At 41.7% G+C, this 18,926-nt stretch overlaps 2 protein-coding genes across 2 annotated transcripts; both read left to right on the top strand.

The window, feature by feature from the left end:
• The first annotated feature begins 2,036 nt into the window (after nt 1–2,036).
• On the top strand, nt 2,037–14,678 carry samd1b (sterile alpha motif domain containing 1b). The gene is made up of 7 exons (XM_017457132.3): nt 2,037–3,337; nt 7,489–7,774; nt 7,861–7,955; nt 8,353–8,413; nt 8,535–8,631; nt 9,759–9,873; nt 9,975–14,678. The coding sequence occupies exons 1-7, from the start codon at nt 2,039–2,041 to the stop codon at nt 10,122–10,124; spliced, it is 2,103 nt and encodes a 700-aa protein (XP_017312621.1). The 5' UTR covers nt 2,037–2,038; the 3' UTR covers nt 10,125–14,678.
• An 873-nt stretch (nt 14,679–15,551) lies between these two features.
• On the top strand, nt 15,552–18,477 carry ndufb7 (NADH:ubiquinone oxidoreductase subunit B7). The gene is made up of 3 exons (XM_017457128.3): nt 15,552–15,806; nt 17,130–17,298; nt 18,291–18,477. Exons 1-3 carry the CDS (start codon nt 15,692–15,694, stop codon nt 18,370–18,372), a joined length of 366 nt encoding a protein of 121 aa, XP_017312617.1. The 5' UTR covers nt 15,552–15,691; the 3' UTR covers nt 18,373–18,477.
• Nucleotides 18,478–18,926: the final 449 nt, after the last annotated feature.

The following is an 18,926-nucleotide window of genomic DNA, read 5'->3' as shown; positions in this document are numbered from 1 at the left end:
CAGCAATTTGTGCCACAGTAGCGCTTCTGTGGGATCGGACCAGACGTGCATCAGCGAGCCTTGACCCTGTTTCCGGTTCACCAGTTGTCCTTCCTTGGACCACTTTTGGTACTAACCACTGAATACCGGGTCATCTAGCCATCACAATTGGGCCCTTTTCAAACTCGCTCAGATCCTTACGCTTGCCCATTTTTCCTGCTTCCAACACATCATCTTCAAGAACTGACTGTTCACTTCCTACCCCATGACAGGTGCCATTGTAAGGAGATAATCACTGTTATTCACGTCACCTGTCAGTGGGTTTAATGTTATGGCTGTTTGATGTATACTCTCTTCACAATGACAAGAAACGTTAAGGTCATCTAATCTAATCTAATCTAATCTAATCATAATATTGTCCAGATGTCATTCCTAGTGTGACTTTATTTGTTTAATCTCGTCAAAATATGAAAATAATTAATAGTATGATAACTATTAATATTGTTACATTTTAAAACAAACAAACAAACAAAGAAATAAATAAACAATTAGCACAACTCCGCACCTGCAGGAATGAAGTCACGGGGAAAAAAGCGAAGTGAGCGACGGGAATAAAGTTGGCTTGATGTTGGAGGTTCGATATTCACGGATATGCGGAAATTAAGGGACCGTCTCTAAAGTTACATACAACATTGTTGTACACATTTCTAACTTCAATAGCACTTGAAGGGAATGACGTACAGTCATATAACCAACTGTAAAGTGTTCATCTAGGTGTCAGGTATGAGACACACCTTTTAGATTTCTGATATTTATTAAAATAAGCTATTAAAATCATATATATCACATATATTTAAATCATATATAAATATTGCCATGTATTTCACTACACAATGATGTACAGTCGCACAACCAACTGTAAAGTGTTCGACTAGGTGTCAGGTATGACCTTTTATTTTTATTTTTATATTTCTTAAAATAAGCTATTAAATCACATGTAAACTAGATATGAATTTCACTGGAGAATGGACCCATACACAAAATATGCCATTATTTAAAGCTCAATAACATGTGAAGGGAATGACTTAGAGTCACACAACCAACTGTGAAGTGTCCATCTAGGTATCAGGTATGATGTATGATAATCACACCTTTTAGATTTGTGATATTTGTTAAAATAAACTATTAAATCACATTTAAATTTTATATTTACTACATTACTGAATAGGCCCATACACAAAATATACCATAATTTAAAGCTCAATAGCATTTGAAGGGAATGATGTACAGTCACACACACACACACACACACACACACACACACACACACACATATATATATACATATATATACATATATATATATATATATATATATATATATATATATATATATATATATATATATATAGAGAGAGAGAGAGAGAGAGAGAGAGAGAGAGAGAGAGAGAGAGAGAGAGAGAGAGAGAAAGAGAGAGAGAGAGAGAAATTATTTCATTAATAGGACATCTATTTTTTTAAGAAAACCATTCGATCCAGTACGGGTCATTTTGAACCCGTTTATGCATTCATGAAGGTTTTTTTTGGTTCATGCATTGTAAGGGTTAATATCAAAACTCTGAAAGGTTTGCATCATACCTGACACCTAGATGAACACTTTCCAGTTGGTTGTGTGACTGTACATCATTCCCTTCAAATGCTATTGAGCTTTAAATTATGGTATATTTTGTGTATGGGCCCATGCAGTAATAAAATACACGGCAACATTTATATATGATTTAATAGTTTATTTTGTTAAATGTCAAAAATCTAAAAGTTGTGCATCATACCTGACACCTAGATGAACACTTTACAGTTGGTTATATGACTGTAAGTCATTCCCTTCAAATGTTATTGAAGTTAGAAACGTGTATAACAATGTCGTATGTAACTTTAGAGACGGTCCCTTAATTTCCGCATATCCGCGAATATCGAACCTCCAACGTCAAACCAACTTTATGCCAGTAAAAGAGCGCCTCTGACAGATAACTCCGCCATTCCACCTTAAATAATCACTATAATGTTGAACGCGCAGTGTTTCCGGTCCACCTTAAGCGCCAACGCAGGCGTACAGCAGGGCTTCCGCTTCGTCCGCGGCCGGGCTCGAGCGGAGCAGAGAAGCGGAGCGCTTCTTTTTCTCTCTGCTTTTTTTTTCTCTCCTTTTCACCGTCGCTTCATCTGGAGACAAGCGGAGCAGCGCAACGAGGCCACGAATCCTAACCGGAAACCCCCCTGGCTGCAGTGGCGTGCGCTGAGAAGAAACAAACAAACAAACAAAACACAAACAAACAAACCAATATATTTTTTGACGATGTCCGAACCGCGGTACCGAGAGTGGATCCTGGAGACGATCGACTCGCTGCGCTCGAGGAAAGCACGACCGGACCTCGAGAGGATCTGCCGGATGGTGCGCAGGAGACACGGCTCCGACCCAGACCGCACGCGGGCCGAGCTCGAGAAGCTCATTCAGGAGCAAACTGTGCTGAAAGTTAACTACAAGGGTTCTGTGTCGTACCGGAACGCCGCCAAAGTGCAACGGAAATGCCGACGGAAGGTCGAGCAGGCGGGCGAGCGCACCAAACACGCCGCTTTCGACAACAGTGGCAGTAGTAGTAACGCCAAGAACGACGACAACATCAGCGCGCGTAGTCCCGCGGACCGGGAGGAGCGCGAGCTGACGCCGTGCAGAGATCCCTCACCCAGCAGCTGCTCGCGCTCCGCTGAAGAGAAACGGGAAGAAGAAGAAGAAGAAGCGGTTTTGTCTCCTGCGACTGGCGGAATCAGCAGTTTCGCGAGTTGCGACGGGAGAAACGACTCGAGTGACGCCTCAAGTCCTGCTGTTGGACGGGTCGAGGGAGGAGGAGAAGAGACGCGCTCTGTTGTCAGCCACGCGAGCACCGACCTACCCGAGTCCGAGCGGCGAACTTACACGAGCGCTCGAAACAATAAGCAACACGCGCCCCAACTCAGGGCTGCAAAGAGCGGCGTCAAAGCGGCGGATCTGGGCGACCGGCTCGTGGCGGCCGTGTGGAGTCTGAGCGAGCGGAACAGCCGGGGTCACACGTCGCTCGGGCTCAAAGAGATCCTGGGCTACCTCGGCACGCAGGCCGCGCACGCGGACGGCGAGAAGCTGACCCGCCACCGCGTCAAAGTGGTGCTGGAGCGCGAGATCGACAAAGGTCGCCTGCGCAGGACGCGCCTCGGTCACATCACCGTGCCCGCGAGGAGATGGGGGGGGAGCACGGGGGCGACCAAGGCGTCCGCGCGACTCCCGGCGAACACGAACAGCGCACCGCAGGACGGGCGCATCTCAAAGCAGGTAACTCTATAAATGTATTTACACCGGAGGCGGCTCGAGCATGCTCCACTCATAAATAATTAAATACATGATAACGGTACGTGAAGAAAGAAAATTGGGGGAAAGCACGCGACAGACACATCCGCAACGACTCATTTCCGCTTTTTTTTTCCCTAATAAATTTTCAACACAAGTGACCGAGTGCACGCGATTTGTTTTGAGAAGCACGCACTCACAGATTGACAAAAAGACATCAGCGCAATCTTTCTTTTGTGTGTGTGTTTGAGTCATGTATGTGTTTTGCAAACGTGACGGCTGCGCTCGGTGTGTGTGCGCGCGAGCAAGCGCGGGGTGGAGAAGGTGGGGGGAGGACAAAAAAAAAAAAACCCCGACACCTCTCTATCGTCTCTGTTCTGCTCGAGGCGCGCGCACAAACTGTCTGCGTGCCCCTGCTGTTTCACTTGAACATACACCCAGAAAAAAGAAAAAGGAAAAAAAAAAAAAACAAGGTGCGGCGGACTCGAGCTCGTGCGGGCTCCTGCTTTCTCCCTTGTTCGATGCCCGCCGCACGTTTCAGCGCGCGCCAATCGAGCTTCAGTAAAACAGCGCGCTGCAGTTTAGCGTCGAAATTTTATCCGTTGTGCGTGATTTTTTTTCTCCTCCCCCCACAACGGCGCAGTTCGCCAGGTTTTGTTCACATGAAAGTTGTGCTGGATGTTTTTCACTAGGCGGTGTCTGTTAAGTTCCACGCGCTCGGAAAACAGGAGGGAGGGGTCGGTGAAGGGGGGCGCGAGGCTTGCGACTGTTTTTTCCCCTGTAATAAGTGAGAGAAATGGACGGAGCGCGAGCTTGCGCGGTCGAACTTGACCTGTGTCTCGCGATGGTGGATATTTCACCGCGCCACTAGCTTTTTTTTTTTTGCCCCTTTTCTCAGTTCCTTTTCGCGCGACTCTCCGTCTAGCTTGAGAAGCACGCGAGTTTCATTGCGCTTTTTTCCTCCTCGCGGCGGCAGCAACGTTTTACTCTTTTTGATTACCAAAAAAAAAAAAAAAACAATGGCGACGTCCCAAACCTTTGCACTAAACATTATTTCAAAACATTACGCCACCTCCGGTACAGATGATGATATGTGGGTTGTTTTTTTTTTTTTTTCTTTCTTGCTTTAAGTATGCGATTTGGGACGCGGCCCACAGTCCCGCAATCTCTGAAACGGACATTCTCGTGCATTACTGTGCTATTGTTGGAGAAGGGATGATTTTTTATTTATTTATATTTTTTGAGGAGGGGTTGCTGGGGCTCGCGAGACTCCGCTTATCTTCATGTTCCTGTTAACGCTCTGGCGCAAAAGAGCGCATAATACATTGTCCTTTTTTTTGCGCGCGCGCGTCTTTCACATTAGCATCTGTGCACCGACTGCAATGATTGGTGCGCACATCCGGTACTGTGTTTTTCAGCTCAGCAAGGTTAACGACTACCTGAACCGTGTCAGCAAAGCAGAACCGAAGCTCACCAAAAACAAAAACACCACAAGCAAGGACTTTACCTCAAATAAATGATTTCTATAAAAATGTTATTACTCTTCACACACCACCGTCGGCCGCTAATACACCTCATGATGTTCTTTACTGAAACCACGATTAACCTTTTGGTGTTAACCAAAACACCACTAAACTACACTAAACTAGGCCTGTAGTGGGGGAAATTGTTTTGGCTTTTAAGCACAAAACAAATGCCTGAAACTTTATTATTATTATTATTATTATTATTATTATTATTATTATTATTATTATTCATTCTCTATTATTCATATGTCAAAGTCTGGACGAAAGTGAGGTTCTTATTATCAACATCTCCCTGAGTATGTATAGATATGTTTCTCTGACTACCTCTGAGTTTTTAGGACCTCGGCAGAATGAGAATAAAAATATATAAATAAAAGCAAATTTCAAAATGCATTGAGTTAGAGTTATATCAGTAATGCCATTCTGTCTGATTAAGTGGTTAAATATTATAAGTAAATGGTCTGCACTTATATGGTGCTTTTATCCAAAGCGCTTTACACTGGTTCTCATTCACCCATACACTCTCACACACCAACGGTAGCAGAGCTGCCATGCAAGGCGTTAACTTGCCATCGGGAGCAGCTTGGGGTTCAGTGTCTTGCCCAAGGACACTTCGGTATGTGGAGTCACGTGGGTCAGGAATCGAACCGCCAAGCCTACGATTAGTGGACAGCCCGCTCTACCACCTGAGCCACAGCCGCCCGTAAGGGTCGGTAGAGCACCTTTTCAACATTGGATTATTTTTAACTCGGTGCATTGGTCATGCATTATATTATTTCTTTCTTGTTTTCTCGTGCTCTCGACACAACAAAAGCTGTTTTTTCACGACGTAATTTTTTAACAAGAAAATCTCGCGCTTTGTGAATGGGACTGGTGTTGCATGCACCTTGGCATCTTTGCCATCGCCGTCATGCTTTCGATAATTTCCCGCTGTTGAGATGGACTTTAACTCTGCGTTAAGAGAGAGGGTGTCCCAGAGGAGAACCAGGGTCACTATACTGTCTTCGACAATAAAGTTGTAGACCTGACATCCTCCTCATCAAATGTCGGACACTAATGTAGAAGTCGTCAATCACCGACGGACACAGTTTCAGCTTTAGTGAGTTCCCGATCAAAGTAAATATGAACTTGTTCATCCATGATGCTGCGGGATTGCGCTAAACTTTTGCTGCCTCCAGAAAAATAAAAGCAACATGTTGTTACAGTGGATATAAAAAAAGTCTACAGACCCCTGATAAAATGGCAGATTTGTGTGATGTAAAAAAAAAAGAAAAAGAAAGAAACCAACTTAAATCATGTCTGAACTTTTGTCACCTTTATTATGAAATTGCAACATATAAATATCAATGACAAACACCCAGAAAAAATTTTTTGGGGAAAAAAACCTTCCAATACCCAGCTTGTGTAAGTGTGCACACCCTTTTATGATTGGGAATGTGGCAGTGTTCAGAATCGACCAATCACATTCAAACTCATGTTAAATACTAATTAGTGTACACCTTCGATTAAAGGCCAAATAAAGTCCAGCTGTTCCAGTAGGATTTTCCTGACATCTTCTTGGTAACAGCCAACTGGCAAAGCCATGGGCCACAAAGAGCTTACAAAGCAGGTACAGGATCTCAGTGTTGAAAAATATCAATCAGGACAGGGTTATAAAACAATTCCAAGGCATTGAATATACCATGGAACACTGTAAAGACAATAATCACCAAGTGGAGAAAATATGGCATGACAGTAAGACTACTAAGAACAGAATTGATGAGAAGATCAGGAGAAAACTGGTCAGGGAGGCTGCCAAGAGGCCTACAGCAACATTAAAAAGAATTGCAGAAATTTCTTACAAGTAGTGGTTGCTCCCTACATGTGACAATCTTCTGAATTCTTCATATCTCTGGGCGATGGGGTAGGGTGGCAAGACAGAAGAATTTTTTAACCAGTAAATAAATAAATAAATAAATACATCCAATCTCCCAAAACCACGTGGAATAATGTGTTATGGTCTGATGAGACCATGGTTGAACTTTTTTCCGTAATACCAAAGACGTTTGGCACAAAAAAACAATCACCAAAAGAACATCCTCAAGGGGAAGCACGGTGGTCGTAGCATCGTACTTTGGGGTTGTTTTACTTCAGCTGGAACTGGGGTTTTAATCAGGGTGGAGGGAATAACGAATATCTCCAAATACCAGTACATTTTGGCGCAAAACCTTAAGGCTTCTGCTAAAACACTTAAGATGAAGAATTTCACCTTTCAGCATGACAACAACCAGAAGCAAACCTCCAGATCAACAAAGGAACGCCTTCACCAAAACACGGAACGGCCCAGCCAGAGTCCAGACCTAAATCCAATCAAAATCCAGTCTGTGTGGTGACCTGAAGAGGGCCAAAAAAACACCCCAATAACAAAACAAATAACCCAACTACACTACCCAAGATGTATAAATTAGTGGTTCGGTTAAAAGAACAAAGCAGTGTTTTTAGTTGTGATCTCTTTTTCTTAATAAATTCCTCGCCATGGCAGTAAAGAGTGTGTACTGAGTCATGGTGAAGAGAATCAGTGTTGAGATCAGATTAGTGTGTTAGATAAACCAGTGTGCATTGTGTATACAGGAAGAAGTAAAGGAGGTGGAATCGATGGAGGTGGTAAGCGAGGAGGATGGCAAGATGGAGGAAGAAGCCGAGCCTCCGACACAGCTCGAGCCCCAGAGCGCCAAACCTGAAGGAGAAGCAGACGTCAAAGTTCACGCACACGCTCCACTTTCAGCTGCTGAGGAGGTGAAGGCGTGTGGTGTTACTCACACACCGGCCATCATGGAGGAGGAACTCCGGCCTTCACCGCAGTCATCGCCATCTAAACTGAACTCCCTACAGGAAGCTGAACAGTGTGGCAATGAAGGTGTGTGTGTGTGTGTGTGTGTGTGTGTGTGTGTGTGTGTCTGTGTAAGTAAAGGAATCGTTTGTCACCTGTCAATTTCTCTGTAGTTGAAATGGTGATGCCGGGAAAGTCGATTCACACAGAAAATTTAACACAAGATCAAAGAGAAGCCATACCTGACCAAGTGACCACACTCATACAGGTAACCACACACACACACACACACACACACACACATCTACCCCTGCAAAACACTCACACAGGTAATTAAACACACACACACACAAACACACACACACATCTACCCCTGCAAAACACTCACACAGGTAACTAAACACACACACACACACACACACATCTACCCCTGCAAAACACTCACACAGGTAACTAAACACACACACACACACACACACACACACACACACACACACACACACACACACAACTACCCCTGCACAACAATCACACAGGTAACCACACATACACACATCTACCCCTGCAAAACACACACACACACACATCTACCCCTGCACAACACTCACACACACTACATTACAACTTTGTGGTGCTGCACACATTCACTCTCTCCCCTCTTTCAGGATGAAGCGGTTGTCGTCTCAGACATTGTCGCGATTCCACCCTCTATTCCAGTTAAAAGCTGTAAGTATAAATTTGTAATTTTGTGCGTAAGCATGAATGCATGTCTGTGTGCCAAACCCAAGCATGAACAATCTCGTCAACTAGCAAGCATTTGTTTATAATATGCTGTGTGTGTGTACAGATTCAGTGTGTAAGGCTGAAGTGGGCGTGTCATCCTGTCTGCTGACTCCATCTGCCTCTCCAGGAGCAGCCGAAGAACGAGGGATGAACGGAGGAGTGTGAGTGCACCGCATGACAGTAATGCATGATGAAAGACACACTCTTTGTGGGGTTTTTTTTTCATTGCTACACACAATACAATTAGGCTGTGACGAATAAAATAGTCTCCATCCCGCGCTGCACACGTAACGATTTCATGCCTTGGTTTTGTATCTCATGGCTTCATTAAGTTCTGCGCACAATTAACTGTACAGAAAACATGCAGAATACCAGGAAGTGCTGGATCAAGTGCTATTTTGTCAAGCTGCTGAATAATGAGTGTGGAGGCCATTTTGTTAAATTAAACCAAATAGTTTTTTCGTAGTGATTAATGTGATGATTACACCTACAGCTATTCATGCAGCAATACGGCAATATACAAGACTCTCTTTTATTTTAAACTCTTAGTTTATTTCAGTGCTTGCCCTCTTCTCAGAAAACCCTGTCTCGGATAGCTCTACTCCAAAAAATACAGAACCCTCTGGGGCACTAAATATTTTAAAAGGGTTTAATAATCTGTATAACACGTCCAGAAAACCGTCTGGACTTGAGTCTCCGACTCTCAATACAAAGCTTGATCGGGGTCAAGGATTTTAAACGGGATTTACTGCGCGTTCAAGTCCTCCTGAGAAGTCATGAATACAGGGTCAGGTGCGTTGAAGTCGCTTTGATTCGGCGCAAGAGGGCGGTGTACCTTCTCTTAATTAATGAAACAATTACAGCAAGGGGTTTTAATTCTACTTCTAGAAAATGAAGAATAAAGAGTGTGCATCAAGTGTGTTTTGCTTTTTTTAAAAAAAAGTTTTTAATCAATTAATGAAGCCTCTGTAAATTTTATCATTACATATTATATCATAATTGTACAGTGCTATCGGTATTTAGTGTATAAAATTTACATATACCAAACACATAATAACTGAAATCATTCAATTTCAACCAATTTACCATCAACTACAGACGTTGCATCCGTTGATTCCACCATGTTTTCTTACGGACACGCCCACCAACTCAGAAACTCTGGGTTCAAAGAAAATCATGCACGTTTAACTCGTATATACGAGCTTTCTGACATGGCTTGAACGTACCATTCCTAATAATCACTGACAGACCCACTGATTAATGCGTCTTGGATTCTGGTGTGTGTTAGTTTTGTAAAGTCAGAGTCCAGCATCACAAATCTGATCGACTGGACGGTGGCAGACGTCGCAAGTTATTTCACCGCGGCGGGATTTCCAGAGCAGGCTCTCGCCTTTAGGATGCAGGTATGCGCATGACACTTCATTACCTATAAGCATAAGTTTAAAAACTGCATGTGTAGGTAGTAGCGCAGGTCTAATTGGCTCTCACTGTTGTTGTGTAATAGGAAATCGATGGGAAATCACTCCTCCTGATGCAGCGCAATGACGTCCTGACCGGCCTGTCAATCAGACTAGGCCCCGCCCTCAAGATCTATGAGCGCCATGTGAAGGTTTTGCAAAGGACCCACTTCCAGGACGACGAAGCTTTCTGCTGAGACACGAACTCTCGGTTCCATAGCGCGCACACGCTCAGATTTCTCTCTCGCACACAATGGAGCTTTCTACAGAGACACAAGCGACTCACATACACACTTCTAATGCACTCCATACTGGATTTTCCCTTCCCTGTTAACGGTGGAATATTCCAGATGTTTGTCTTAACGATACTAGCGCACACACTCGCACACGTTATTATCTCTTTCCATTCCTATGAGGATGAAGAACATCCAGCGAAGCATGAAAACGCTCCTGAGACATCACTGCACACTACAGAGTGACAAAAACAAATGTTTCACTAAAGATGGACCGATCTTGTGTGTGCAGCTGAGATGGATGTGATTCCTCAGCTCTTGAACTTTGACCTGCGATCAAATTCAACAGTTGATTTCACAGACGCTTGCGCTGTCCATTAGGGGGCAGCAGATGTCACGCCAAAACATGGACATGTCTGCTAGTTGATGATGGCATGTTTGAGGAATTCCTCATAGGCTGAAATCAGATTTCGTGTGCAGGATTTCACACCAACGCTGGACGTGTTTAGTCGGCTGAACAACGTTTTCTTTTTTTTCGAGCAAGAGCTCACCAAGATCTTTTAGAACGGATTGCTGAGTCACAGTTTCTGACCTACATAGCTGCAGCACTGCATCCCAGTCTTCCCTACGATGTTTCATAGCAAGTTCTAGAATCTATGCCAGAAAATGAAAATTTTTATTGGAATATATCAGATTCTAGAACAGTTTCTAGACTCCTCCCAAGGACCATTAGAAAGTTCTGGATTCTGTATCAGAAAATTAATTGTAGAATCTGTCAGATTCTAGAACCGGTTTTATAGCCTCCCAAAGTTCCATAGAACATCCTGGATTCTGTATAAGAAGTGTAAACTATATGGCCAAAGGTTTGTCAGCCCCTGACCATCACACCCATATGTACTTGTTGAACATCACATTCCAGATTTACTCCCCCTATGATGTTATAATAAGCTCCACTCTTATTGGAAGGCTTTCCACTAGATTTTGGGGCGTGGCTGTGGGGATTTGTGTTCATTCAGCTGCAAGAGCATGAGTGACGTTGAGGTCAGGCACTGATGTTGAGGACTGAGATGGTCTGTGGTGCAGTTGGTGTTCAGGTTCATCCCAAAGGTGTTCAGTGGGGTTGAGGTCAGGGCTCTGTGCAGGACACTCGAGTTCTTCTAAGTTCTTCTAATCTTCACACATCATTTATTCATGGAGCTCACTTTGTGCACATGGGCATCGTCATGCTGGAACAGTGTTTGGGAAACTGTAATTCTACAGAATACAAAGACAGTGTATACAACTTTGTGCTTCCAACTTTGTGGCAACAGTTTGAGGAAGAACCAAATATGGGTGTGACAGTCAGGGGTTCAAATACTTTTGGCCATATAGTGTAGCTTACAAAATGGAACTCCCTTTAAAAATGCTAAGCAGTGCGATAATGCTTAGTGTGCTATAAATTTCCATTCAGAGCCGGAGTCCAACAGCGAAATCACATGGACTAGAAATCATTGCTGCAGAAGGTTGTACTTTGTACATATGTAAATGTGACGTGAATTCCACCTGTTCAAATTATGAATTAATGATGGGCTCCTCACCAGCAATTCCATCCCTCACAAAAACACAGATGGTGTTCAGAAAATGTTTTGTAGCTGGAGTGTTGATATATGGCATGTTTTCGGCAACCAAGGTCACTCGAACAAGTCGAGAACCAACAAGTGGATTTGTGGGTTAGCAAGCTGACTTCAGACTTGTACTTGGGTTGATGTGGATCTTGCGTCCTTTTCCATTCAAGCGAATTGGACTTTGGTGTCGACAAATTCCAGTCGACAGAAGTTCTCCGCTCTTTTTTATGAGCTACAAGTAATCGCAACATGTTTGTTGTGGCTATAAAATAACTGCGATTTTACTGTGGTCATCACAGGCCCAAACTCTACACCAGGTTTGGGCCTGCATATATGGTGATGTTTGGTGTGCGGTGACACACATGATTCACCTTTCGTAGTGTCTGGAGTGAACAGTGTTGGAGGTGGACACACTGCTCGGTTCCGCTGACATGCTGATGATCCGTGGTTTTTGTGAGCGTTTTTAAAAAACCTGTGGGTCATATTTTATTTGACATTCCATTTAAGTCTCTTTGCTGATGAAATGGCTGTTACATTTTATTGATGGGGCATTTCATAAGCATCCTTCTTCTATGCCCAAAACTGTAATATGTGTGAATAAGTAAATACTATTAATAACAAAAATACTATTGTTAATATTGTAGTTGACGGTTTACCAACAAGCGACGTTAGTCGCTGTAATTTTGATGTAGATATCCGATCGTGATCTTACAGTGTTATTAGTTGTAAATGAGGGTATTGCAAGTCGCCTATGAAGTGCTCTATAAATAAAATGTCGGTGAAGAACTGCAATAACATTCTCAATCATTCAAACAGATTCTCTGATTAAGGGTGGGCAATATGGGGAAACATGGTAATATCACGATAATTGAAGGCTTTCTCACGTATCGTGTGTATATATTTCCTATTTCTGAGGTTTTCCAAAGCAAAAAATAGTTCAAGTAAAGAAAAGAATGTACAAAGCACTAAAAATTCCATGGGAAAATACAAAAGTTTGATTTTTCCTTTCAGTGTTTACAAAAAGAAACTAGGATTGACTTGCCATAACGCTCAGCATAAAATACCGACTTAGATTACACAATTATTACAAAATAAACAGCTGGGCTAATGCTAGCTAACTAGCTATCTTGGCGGAAAACATAGATGATGTTTTTGATGACATGTCAGCTAGCTTGCGATAGCTATTAGAGACATAATGTTAAAGTTAGCAAAAATAATTGCGTAGCTGGTTAATGTTATCGCCATGCTACATTTATGTAGCTTGCTAGTTTAAATAATGTTGCTTAACTATTGCATTGTGTAATTAAGTCCAGTATTTCATGCTAAGCCCTGACTGATTGCATGACACAAATCGGTGTGTGCTAATTTATCGCAATAACAATACCATGTTGTCATATCGTCCACCTCAAACACAAATACAATCTGTGAGAGTTCAAAGGAAAAATGTCGACCATCTTTGTTTTCTGATTTATTTTTTTAAGAGGCCCTGACAGCTGTGTGTAACTGTTTCAACAGTAACTGTTATTTATTACTTCATTTTTTTTTTTTTATAAATATTCCTTTTGTGTGGTCTTGTCGAGTTGAATACATCATGATGCGTATAGTCTTTGACGTGCCCTGTGTGTATGTGATCATATAAAGTCCACTATTTCATTATTCGACCATTATCCATCATTCTTTGTTAGCAGGAATTGTACACGGTGTGTGTTTATAGACTGAAAGCAGTAGAAAAGGTGATGTGATGCATTAAGTGAAGTCCATATTAAGAGACCAAAGTAACACTGTGTGTTAGGAGTGTACTTGTGATACTGTCTTGAGTTAACTGTGTATGCCAGCTTAAGTAAATTAAATGGTGTGTGAGGTGGACATTCGTGTAGATTTAATTGTCATACACATCAGAAATCAGACTTTAATGAGCATCGTCTAAGGAAAAGATTTAAAAGAATAGTTTACTAAACAGTTCGTGACATTTTAAGACTTGACTGTGTGTTAATGTGGCAACTTATAAAGATCAATTTGGCTATCCTAAACTACAGCTGCCCAGAGATACCGTGCATTTTATTTTTCTGTCTTGACATCTTGTAATCCTGAGAAAACAACTTAATGTGTAATGATTAGATGTGTAAAGCTGAAGAGTTAAAATATAGTCAGCTAATTTAGCTACCATTGTTTGTTTTTAGGTGGCTTATTCCACAACTATATGACCGTTGAGAGAAATTTAAGAAATGCGGGTTGTTGGACAGCTGTTTAATTGTTGCTACATCTTTGGATGTGCTCTTTAAATACAGTAATGCATTTATTGACTCAATAATGACTTAAAAACATTGAGTGAAGATCTTAAGATAATGCAACAAATCACAATAATAATTGTTGTTATGTAATAATACCAATAGTATCAATTATTATGTAATAATATTATCAACAACAACAACAATAATAATAAAAATGAAAGGTCTCACGGAATTTCTCTGAGATAAATACCGAAATGTCCATCTTTTTTTTTTTGTATGCATTGTCACACACCATAGCTAAACCCTTCTGTGTGAACGCAGCTCTTGACTGTTAATCTGTTGTTGTTGTGTTTTGTTTTATTTTTGCACTATAACAGCTCTTCAGTGCTGTGTGTTTGTGGTAGGGTGTGTAAGATGTTCTCATTAACTTGTCCCAGGAACAAGACAGTGATGAATGTGCACATCAGTTTAATCACATGTCCGAAGTAGGTCCCACATTTCTATGCATCAAGGCTTCATGTCACTGAGGCCTTTTACTCGTTCTCATGCTGCTCTGTACCGTGTTTGGGTTTGTTGTGTCTGTAGGTTTATACCTCATCTGTGCGATGTCCCATGGTTTATTAATTGTCGGTTGTTACTTTTGTTAAGAAGGAAAAGTCATTTTAATTAAAAGCAAAAATACACCTGTGTGTTTGGGTTTGTTGTAAATAAATAAATAAAATACGCTACTGTGGTATGAGATGTTCCAACCTTCATCAAAAAGAGACTCTGATTAGCTCTGTTAGCTAGCTAGCAATAATCACCTAAGGTAACTTTAGCTAGCAGTAGCCTTCTGTGGTAACATTAAAACAATTTACATAATCTCTTGAGGTAACTTTATAATAACCTCCTCTTGTAACTTCAGCTTTAATAGTAACTTCCTGTGGTAACTTTATCCATAACAATAGCCTCCTGTGGTAACTAACTATATTCATAACCTCATGTGGTAACTTCATCTATAACAATAATCTCCTGTGGTAATTTTAGCTTTAATAGTAATCTCCTGTGGTAACTTTATCTATAACAATAACCTGCTGTGGTAATTTTAGCTTTAATAGTAATCTCCTGTGGTAACTTTATAATAATAACCTGCTGTGGTAATTTTAGCTTTAATAGTAATCTCCTGTGGTAACTTTATCTATAATAATAACCTGCTGTGGTAATTTTAGCTTTAATAGTAATCTCCTGTGGTAACTTTATCTATAATAATAACCTGCTGTGGTAATTTTAGCTTTAATAGTAATCTCCTGTGGTAACTTTATCTATAATAATACACTGCTGTGGTAATTTTAGCTTTAATAAGAACCTCCTGTGGTAACTTTAGCTTACTTTATAACAAAATACTTCAGGTTCAGATGAACAGATCAATACTAGACACCTAAAATCAAAGTGTTCTGTAAGACAGGTGATCGTGATACAATGGCTAAATGGAGGTTGTGGGTGAAACACTCGGTGCGGAACTAATGTTTACACCGCGCGCGTTCATTCCGGAATGTGTTACACGTCGTGCCAGCCGACCTGCTTGTTTCCTGCGCAAACCGGAAATAAGCAGACGAGCGGTTCTGGAGGTGACCGAGTGGGACTCTGTTTTCTTTATAAAGGAAAGGTCTTTATAGTTTGAAGTTTGATCAGGCGTATGGTTCTGGTTTAGGGTGGAATGGGGTCTCATCTGGTGCGGAGCTACATCACGGAGCGGGACGCGGCGCCGAACCCGAAAGGCCCGTTTCAACACGACCCGCAGTTCGGCTTCACCGAGGACAGGAAAGAGAGAGGTGTGTTTGAGATAAACAACAACAACAAAATAATTGCATCGTTATAGAAATATAACAACCACAGCAAATCAGCCATTTGGGACACAGATGTTAGTTACCTGCACCCCTGACCATCGCTGTTTGCCACTAGTCAAGTGGGTTTTTGTTGTCAGTCCTCTATATACCTTGTAAAGGTCGAAGGATAGTGGATTTTACCGATAACCGATTCATCAACCCATAGTTTGTAAAACTGATGCTGAATGAAAACACAACACTCAAAGTAAAATATTGCTGAACTTTTAGTACAAAAATAAGCAGTACTGACTGTACCATGAAAATGTGCTGTACTTTTTAAATGAAACGCATATATAAATATTATTATATGAGCTATTAATAAATATTGAAGTAAATAAAAGATATACATGCAAACTGAACCCAAAAGTAACACTCCAAATTACAAATAAAAATAGACGAATAAAAAACACTTTGAATAACACAACAAAATTAGTCTGTGATGTTTTTCATTTCGCCTCTAGAGACCGCTCTCTAGAGATTTTCACACACAAGTCTCTGGAGTTTACACAGAATGTTGTGAATAACAATAAAAACATCCTGTGAGTGGAGGGTCTGCAGGCTGAAACACCTTATTGATGAGGCTACACTCATCTAAACTGGACAGATCAGTGGGAAAAAATGTCACTGTTCTTTTTTTTTTTTTTTTTCTTCTAGTGTATATGTGAAGTGTGCACTTCTTATAAGGACACGTCTCTTTAACACTTTTTGCAGTGCATTGTGGGATTGCATTAGTACGCTAAATGTTCTCCACTGGCTTACAAAATGGCAAAACATCCAAAAACGGTGCACTATAGAGTGCATGTGATTTCAATCTCAAGCTTTGTAATTCAGACACCCCTAACAACGCCCCCCCAGCCCCCGTGATCTAACACGCCCTGCCACACTATAAAAGTTTGAGGAACATGACCGAGTTCAAGGTGTCGACTCAGCCTCCAAATTCCCCGGATCTCAATCTGATCGAGTATCTGTAGGATGTACCGGACAAACAGTCCAATCCATGGAGGCCCCACCTTCGCAATTTACAGGACTTAAAGGATCTGCTTCCAACATCTGGGTGCCAGATACCACAGTCCATACCTCGACGGGTCAGAGCTGTCAGACCTACACGATATTAGACAGGTGGTTTTAATATTATGGCTGAATAGTGTACATGTGTGTTTAGTATGTTGGAGCAGAGAAACAGTGTTGACCATCACACACACACACACAGGACCTAAATTGGTGTGGCTGTTGTATATAATCCCAGATGTGTGTTGTGATTTTTTTTAGAGCCTGTGGCCACACAGGAGCACATGAACATGGCGATGTTGCCGCTGGAGCAGCGTGATTACTGCGCTCATTACTTGATCAAGCTGATGAAGTGTAAGAGAGACAACTTCCCCAACTTCCTGGCCTGCAAGCACGAGAGACACGACTGGGATTACTGCGAACACCAGGAGTAAGCTCTTCACTTTACACTCTTTATTTCTTCTGTGCAATGTTCAGTGGCTGTTGCTTAGAAATCCCTTGATACCAAGGTGCCTCCGGATTCTCAAATCTGAGTGGTCGGAAGGTGTTGTTTAGAGCTCTATAACAGATTTCCAGTGTGTGAAAGTTTACACTTTGTGGTTTTTTGGTAATGTGTTTTATTAACTTAAAAAAAAAAAAGAAAAAAGAGAGATGCCTGTGAAGGAATGAATTATAAAAGGGAAATAATACAAGTTTGACTATAACAGCAGGACATAAAATCTCTCAGCAGGTGGGTGAACTGGCCAAAGCACTACGTCATGACTGATTAGTTTTAATGTTTATCTAATGGCAGTTTCATAGGGTTCTTAACTGAGAAATGTAATGCTGAAGGTACGTGATATTTCGATCGTGATGGCGTAGTAGAAAATCAGTAACGGTTTCCATGTGAGTTTCCCTCAGAGATCTCTCCTTGTATGTGATTGGCCCGAATATCACACGGTGGCTTGCCTCGTTGCTCAAAGAACTAGATTTCTGGATAGATTTAGCAGGAAAACTCCTTTTTCGTCCGTCCTTTGACATTTCCCTACTGCAGAGTCGTGCCTCTTCTGTTTGTTTTGTTGGACAAAAGGAGCCGAATACACGATCGTTCTCTTTTCCAACCCAAAACGAAACTGATTTTAAAAAGTCTAACCTCGCGCTTCCTGCATATTTCACGTGGACTTCTGCTCTTCTTGCTGTACGAACGTCAGGGCTTTAACCCGACGGTATTCTTAGACCCTGACTTGTGTGTACTAGCATGATGGAGTCTACAGAGCGTTTCTCTTAAACCTGCCAAATTCTATAAATATGTTGGTGAAAATTCCACTTATAGTCCAGCTCTAGGCATCGATGTAACCTGTAGGTCATTTTTATTTTAAATCCCTTCATCTTTATCTCCGCTTATGCATTTTCTCCTATTTTTCTTTTCCTCTCCGTCTGCAGTTACGTGATGCGGATGAAGGAGTACGAGCGAGAGAGACGGCTGAACCTGAGGAAGAAGAGGATGGAAGCGCAGGCGGCGTAGTCGTCCCTCTTCACCTCACCCATCCTCCCCACTGTCCTCTTGTTCATGGCGTCTCCCTCTGTAAATACCAAACTGCTCTCGACAATAAAGAGCACCTTTATCCTGCTTGCGCTTCATGTGTCCGGTTCAGTGTTTATTATTTTAAACATATATAGTCCGACTACAAATTAAGTGCCGAGAAGGGAAACGATCCGGCGTACACCGTCGTAGCTCCAGTCTGAAACTAAAGACACCAGCCATGTCAGGTCTGATCAACAAGTTGACATTCTGGATTTACTTATTTATTTATTTTTAAACATTGTTTCTGTATTTATTATCTAAATCCCCCCAGCTTAAACATTACACAAACACCAAAGCAGACTTGTATAACTTTGTATTTCGAATGTAAACATTAGTAACGGTAAACAATCAACATGAATTCATCAAGAGCGTCGGCTATTCAAAACCTGTGCCATGGCGTAAAACGTTTCCCATTTTACTCCGCTTCATTAGACTATTACACGTGTCTGTAAACACTGCATTACTAATTTGATCTGGAGGGAGGGGGCAGGGGG

The sequence above is a fragment of the Ictalurus punctatus genome, chromosome 26 (genome assembly GCF_001660625.3).
Source record: "Ictalurus punctatus breed USDA103 chromosome 26, Coco_2.0, whole genome shotgun sequence".
Lineage (NCBI taxonomy): Eukaryota > Metazoa > Chordata > Actinopteri > Siluriformes > Ictaluridae > Ictalurus > Ictalurus punctatus.
Note: the sequence above shows the minus strand (reverse complement) of the source record. Positions and strands in the feature narration are given on the sequence as shown.